Here is a 6,669-nt window from a genome sequence, read left to right as displayed (position 1 = left end):
TAAGGTTAAACAAAATTATTTTGTCCAGTCTGTAGGATTAACCACATTCAACTTTTATTTACAGTCTAAGATTAAAACTAATAATACAAAAAGGTTTTGTTGGTAGCTAAAAATTTGTGAAATACTTTACATATTTCTAACAAAATTAACTCACGTTTTGTGGTAATACATTGGTAATATTTTAATCAATTATTTTTGTAAAAATGTTATTTTATTTTAGGCTGCCCATACCTTACGTCTAGTAGTGCTGGGATATTTTAAAAACTTAATGATGGGCATAAAAGGTAATACACTAATAATATCATGACATGCGCAGTAGGACTAGAAGTCAACGTGGAGGGAGGGCTGCTGCCTTCAGGACCTGTTGTAAATATTTAGGTTTCTTTAAACCCTGCGATGATATGACGTTCATCGGAGTGGAATAGGACAATAAATGGATAGTCGAGAACGACGTGTTATTAATAATGTATGTATTGACTTGAACATACGTTATGGTGGTAATTATTATTTTTCGAACTGAAATATACGACTTTTAGCCAGACTATTGAACGCAGCATCAAACTACTCCCTCATCAGACGTTGGCGAAGTTTAAACTGTCAACAGACTTAAACAGGTTCACACACCCCTCATCTAGCTTGTGTAAACTCGTTTTTCTACATTAAGAGTGAGTGTATCGGAGTGTCAGAGGAAAGAGAGTTATGTTTAATGACGGAGGTGTAAATAAAACAGAGGACAGACATGGAAACCTGCGTTATGTCAGCGCTGAACAAACCCGCGGCAGAGCTGACGGTTATGGATGTGTACGACATAGCGGCGGTGCTCGGACACGACTTTGAGCGGATTATCGACAGGTTTGGGTGCGAGTCTCTTGTCGGGTTAGTGCCCAAAGTGGTGCGGGTCCTGGAGCTGCTGGAGGCGCTGGTGAGCCGCGGAGCCGCAGGACAGGAGGCCGAGGAGCTGCGGAGGGAGCTGGAGAGGTTGCGACAGGAGCGAAGCGACAGATACGAGCAGGAGAGGAAACACCAGAAGGTCTGTTTATGTTCCTATCAACCTGCGTGTGTGTGGGTGTGTGTGTGTGCGTGTGTGTGAGTGTGTGTGTGTGTGTGTGTGTGTGTGTGTGTGTGTGTGTGTGTAACTGTATATTCTTGTGTGTTCATTATCAATCGACCTGGCTGTGTATGGTGTGTATCTGTCTCGCCTGTCTGTCTGTTCACTGTGTGTGTTGTGACCTTTATTTTCGGGGAGGTAACGAAATAACCTTTGGAATAATATAAGTTTTGACATTTCAAAATTGCTCTTTTTGTCTGGCCAGCAGGGAAACATTTATATTTCCCACGGATTACATCAGATTAGTGAAGTGCAGTAAGCACAGTTTAGCAAACTATCCCACTATGATATTATAATGATTGTGTAACATTTAATTGATTTGTGGTAGACCTTTAACTTCTCATTACTTCATCACTCATTTGCAGCATACGTTCAGTGGACTCAAACACCTAAAACAATTTCAAATAATCTATAATAATCGTGATAATGACATGATCTGAAGATCTGATGTGAAATTTTTCATGCAGTTCCATCGATCCTTTCCAAACAAAGAACAAGCAGTCTGTGTAGACAGTTCAGTGTCCTAGTGTTGTCTTTCTTCTTTAAATATTTTTTTCTGTATCTCTTGTACTCAGGAGTTGGAGCTGGTGGAGGATGTATGGAGAGGAGAAGTCCAGGACCTGCTCTCTCAAATCACTCAGCTTCAGGCAGAGAACAAGAGGCTGTTAGTGAGCCTCTCTCTCAAAGATTCCCCCGTCACAGAGGAAGACCTGCAGAAACAGCAGGGTGGGTGGTCTGAAGCAATAGTTCTCAACAGATGAGTTTTGGAAGGTTTCAAGATGATTGATGGGACAAGAAAACAGTATTTTCTTATACATTTATCATTACCTCAATTTTTTCTAAGGTTTATTCAACTTTAATATATAATGTAATTAATAGTTTTCAGCCTCCAACCCTCCTCTAAAATTGAACTTTAAAATTATATGTTGTTGGGGATGCACTGATCTGATATGTCAGATTGGTAGCTAATACCTAATTGTTCTTATTAATCGGATTGGGTATTGGGCAGTGTAACTTATATCAGTTACATTCATTCAATCACAACAGGCTGCTGACTCAGTTTGTAGTGCCACTGGCTTCATGTTATCTTATTTAAAAAATTACTCCAGGCTGTGAGCAGAACAGAGTTTCCATCTGTGAATAAGAGAGCACTTCTATAGGATTGGTACTTGATAGATACCAATACCCTAAGTACCAATACTCAATACTAGATACCCTAAGTTGAAGTATTATAGTAGATTGTGATGAGTGATTTGTCAGAGTCGATTCTGTATCAATTTTAACTTTTTTATCCCAAAGGGCATTTGGTTTGTAGCCAGGCAATAAAAAAAAAAGAGATCACAGGAATTCACTGTTGTCAATGAAATATAACAATCTCTTCTGAAAAATTTTAAGGAGACATAAAATATACAAATATACAAATATCAAGAATATAGAAATATGTTAAGTATAAACTACAATAGTTATAGTAAGGACACAGCATGCTCTGTGGTCTGTTGCCTTCTGAAGTCTTGATGTTGTGTTTTATGTACTTGTGGTGACTGGATACTTAATTAGTTTGGTCTTGGCTGAGAGTTCCAGCACAGATCTGATATGTGTTCCATGTGTGTGCTCAGTACTGATTTGTTTTGCACTGATGAACCATCTGCTGCACGTTACACATATTTACCCTGTGCAGTCACGTGGGATCGAACAGTTCATGCTGCATGCTTGTATGGCAACATGAAAGAAGAGGCTGTTAAGAGAGGCAGTCAGGGGCTTGTCAAGGAGACTATTTTTGAAGCAGACCAAAATATAGCTCCTCTGTGCGACTTGCATGGGCCACAGCACACATACAGACTGCTTATTAATATATACATGCAAATGAATAGGTGCTGCATTACTCTGCTCACTGACACATTATTTGTCTACAAAAATACATTCATGGTGTAACAGAGGCTCTGATACCAGGAGGGTGACCCTGCAAGACTTAAAGAGACCAGCTTTTAAAGGGTTTGTGGTCGACTGCAAATTGTGTATACTTTACACTACTGATAGCAGTTTTTCAAAGCATACTGTAACTTTCTGGCTTGATCTGTTTTATTTTTGTGTCGTGTACCAGTCAACTTTCAGAGACTTGGAATGTGTTTGAGATAATGTAATCCATCACAGTGAACATTTTCTTTTAACTTGAAAATGGTAATGTAAATGAAAAAGGGTCTGTGGTGAAAACTCAGAACACTGATGTGGATTCTTATCTGTTGAATTGCATGGTAGTGCACATCCTCTTATTAGATTGCACTGATGTTACATGTGTGAGCATTTTCTCTGTGCCTTTTTGATGATTCTAGCAGGAATGTCAGAAAAAGAAAGACAAGTAATGAAGAAGCTGGAAGACTTGGTGGATAAACAGAGGGATGAAATCCGGGCTAAAGACCATGAGCTAACACTAAGAAACGAGGATGTTGAGGCGGTGAGCATTTCGACTGCATACATAACAAATACTGTTCCCCAAGAAGATATTAAGTTTACAATTTTCTATCCTTGACTGAAATTAGTGAAGCCATAAAACAAATTCCCTCAACTATAGCTCCAGATGCAGCAGCATCGACTGATAAGGATCAACCAGGACCTTCGTCACAGGGGAGGAGTGATGGAAACCCAGGGCAAGGCACTGATCCAGCAGAGGGCTGAGCTGGAGGCAGCAGCTCAGGCACGGCAGCAGGAGATAGGGGCTTTGCAGTTGGAGGTCACAAGGCTGAGGAGGGAGCTCCGGGACTGGGAATTGGAGAGAGAGATCACTGAGATAGCAGAGTGCTCTCCTACAAGATCTGGGATGTCACCACCTGCATCACCACATATCACCGTAAGAAAACAAAAAAGGGCCCATCTTAAACAAGCCATATGCCATGAATATAATTAGGTTGAAACTATGTTTGGTTAAAACTCATTAGGTCTGGCAGGCTTTGTACCGTCTAAGTGGCTGTTTAATGTCACAAATCCAGTCCTCAGAAGCAGCACCATCGAACTCCTTCAAATCAGATTCAGTGTGGGTGGAGTGCAGAAGGGACCCTGTCTTCATGGCGAACTGTTATGACGGCAACAAGAGTCCTTCCCTTCTCTCAAGGTCATCTAACAGAGAAAATAAGGAGGTGGAGGGTGATGAGGATGAGGACACGACAGCCTTGTCACTGGTAACACACCTGCTTAAGCTCTGCCATGTACAGAGGCCCACTAAAAGAGTATTTCTATTGTACACAAAGCATTATGTCTTTGCTTTGGGTCACTGACAACTTTCATGTCTCTTCATGATGTGACATGCTTTCAGTTCACACAGAAATATTTAACTTTTTTTTTATTTAAACACCATGTCATTAGGTATCTGATTTATGAAGCCTTTTGTATTGTTTCAGTGAACATAAATCAATAATATCCTCTGTTAAAGTCACTCTGTATTCACTGTAAACAACCACTGTTACCTAATGCAGAATTTCTGAGCTACCTATATCTTTGTTCATGTCAGTGTGTCCATGTTGTGCAAACAGAAATACTCAATATGTGTTTTGGCTGCAGAAGGCGCCAACTGATGCAGAGGAAGAGACAGACAGCCTGGAGCAGGAGTCCGACAAACCTTGCTTCACTCTGCAAGAGCTACGGGACGTGCTGCAGGAGAGGAACGAACTGAAGGCCCAAGTGTTCGTGCTACAGGAAGAGCTGGCATATTACAAAAGGTCTTTTTTGAAATTTTGAGCCAGTTTTACAAAACACTGATGCAATAGTTAAGCTTACCGCTTCCATATCCCTCAGTGACGAGTCTGAGGATGACATCGGCTCCATTGTTTGTACTTCATCTCCTCCACCGACCCACAGTTCCACTGATCAACCTGAATCAGGAATTAGACGCTTGTGAGTAATGCACATGACATGACATGCTTTTCTTGATACACTGGGGTTTATCCTGCAATTTTCAAGAGGACAAGCATATTACTGCCCTGTTTTTAATTTCTCCTGTGGCACTGCATTAATATAATTTGTCACAATAATCTTATAAACATCATCAATAACTGATTTAACTGATTTTACAGGAGTGTCACTGTGGTTGACAGAGGGTCTCAAAACATCATCACAACAATGCTTCTGATGCTTTTTGTGTTTCCTCTCTAACTCTGAATTTCTCTTCTGTCTCTGCCCCGCTGTGTCACCACTACCAGGATCTTCACTGCCATAATGCCAATGGTGGCAGCTGGTTTGATCGCAGATGATCCCACATTGTTGCCAATCAGAAGACTTGTTTCCTTTGTATGACCTTGCATTTAAATTCTCCCTGCACAATTGCTCTTATTTTCAAACCATGTCAACACCAGTTTGTATCTCTCAGCACAGTTTGCCAACAGACATATTTACAGGAATTGTAAAGTACAAATTTAGTGGCTGTATTACTTGTAACTTTGATGAATGAACCACTGTTGTTTGGCGTCAACATTTGTATTATATTTTGGTAACATTTTAGCTAACTTGGTAAGCCTTGTGAGACAACTGGCCAAACCTGGACTTGCTTATGTGTATTTATGACTTCTCAGGGTTTTGTTAGTTCAGTCACCATCTATCAGTGCTTCACTTGATATGTAACAGTGTTATGCTTCTTTATTTGTAATGCAATACATGCTGCTGTATTGTCAAATAACTTAGCATCTAATGTTCTCACTACAGTGCCTGCTCCTAGCTCAGAAATGGTTTCACTTCAATGCATAATATATTTGCTTGCCAGTATGGCAAGTAGTGCCTGTAATATGGAGGATTTCCCAGAGTATGAATTGAGTTTTCACTTTAAAGTTCCTTAGCGGCCTCAGGATAACACCATCATGAGTTAGAAATAGGTCCAGCTGCCATAAGACCTACAAAGGTGATGAGACATTATGTCTAGTGATATTAAAATGTATCTGATGGCATATATGTTGCATATATAATTATGTTAAATAAGATGTTTTAGTTTGGTTTCAAGGCTCAGTGAATGAGTTAGATGACCATGTGCCTCTGTATTCCTCTAAAAGACTATGATATAATGTGCTTATTGTCAGCACTGAGTCATCCTCTAAATTTTTGAGGGTGTTACTTACAGCACTACAGTCTGGTACCGCACCTTCTTGTTTACACTAGTACAATCACGCTGGTAAAACACCAGGAGAAATATATTCCAACAAAAATGCTTACTGTAAAAACATGCTTTAACTATCAATCAATTAGGTTGCATCTGTAAAAATGTTTTTTCAGAGTAAAGTAATAAAGTTTTTGTTTTTTTAAAAAACATTTTTATTGTGTTACTTTCAAATACTAATATTGCCAAGACAAGTATGCTAAGTTACAATATATGTGGTGTTTATGTCCTTAAAATTATGTTTTTTAGTTTTGATGGTATTATTGGACATCATTAAATGTTACCTGGAACATTTCGGTCTCGCAAATATGACATAAGAGACTAAAAAATTGAGAGAAAGATGGTATAGTCACATTCAAGTGCTTTCTCACCTGATTCTGATGTGCCTTTGATATAGGGAAGTGAAAAATTGACAGCTGTGACTTAT

At 39.5% G+C, this 6,669-nt stretch overlaps 1 protein-coding gene across 3 annotated transcripts; it reads left to right on the top strand.

The window, feature by feature from the left end:
* The first annotated feature begins 413 nt into the window (after positions 1–413).
* LOC130170251 (RILP-like protein 1) lies at positions 414–6,392 on the top strand. Of its 3 annotated transcripts, none has more exons than XM_056377461.1 (8): positions 414–1,030; positions 1,684–1,834; positions 3,442–3,560; positions 3,678–3,953; positions 4,042–4,281; positions 4,661–4,818; positions 4,895–4,993; positions 5,299–6,392. In XM_056377461.1, the coding sequence occupies exons 1-8, from the start codon at positions 740–742 to the stop codon at positions 5,390–5,392; spliced, it is 1,428 nt and encodes a 475-aa protein (XP_056233436.1). In that variant the 5' UTR covers positions 414–739; the 3' UTR covers positions 5,393–6,392. The 3 variants fall into 3 exon arrangements, with proteins under 3 accessions (XP_056233436.1, XP_056233434.1, XP_056233437.1); XM_056377459.1 differs by having other exon boundaries at positions 416–1,030; positions 3,439–3,560; XM_056377462.1 differs by having other exon boundaries at positions 445–1,030; positions 3,439–3,560; positions 4,093–4,281.
* Positions 6,393–6,669: the final 277 nt, after the last annotated feature.

Source organism: Seriola aureovittata, chromosome 5 (genome assembly GCF_021018895.1).
Source record: "Seriola aureovittata isolate HTS-2021-v1 ecotype China chromosome 5, ASM2101889v1, whole genome shotgun sequence".
NCBI lineage: Eukaryota > Metazoa > Chordata > Actinopteri > Carangiformes > Carangidae > Seriola > Seriola aureovittata.
Note: the sequence above shows the minus strand (reverse complement) of the source record. Positions and strands in the feature narration are given on the sequence as shown.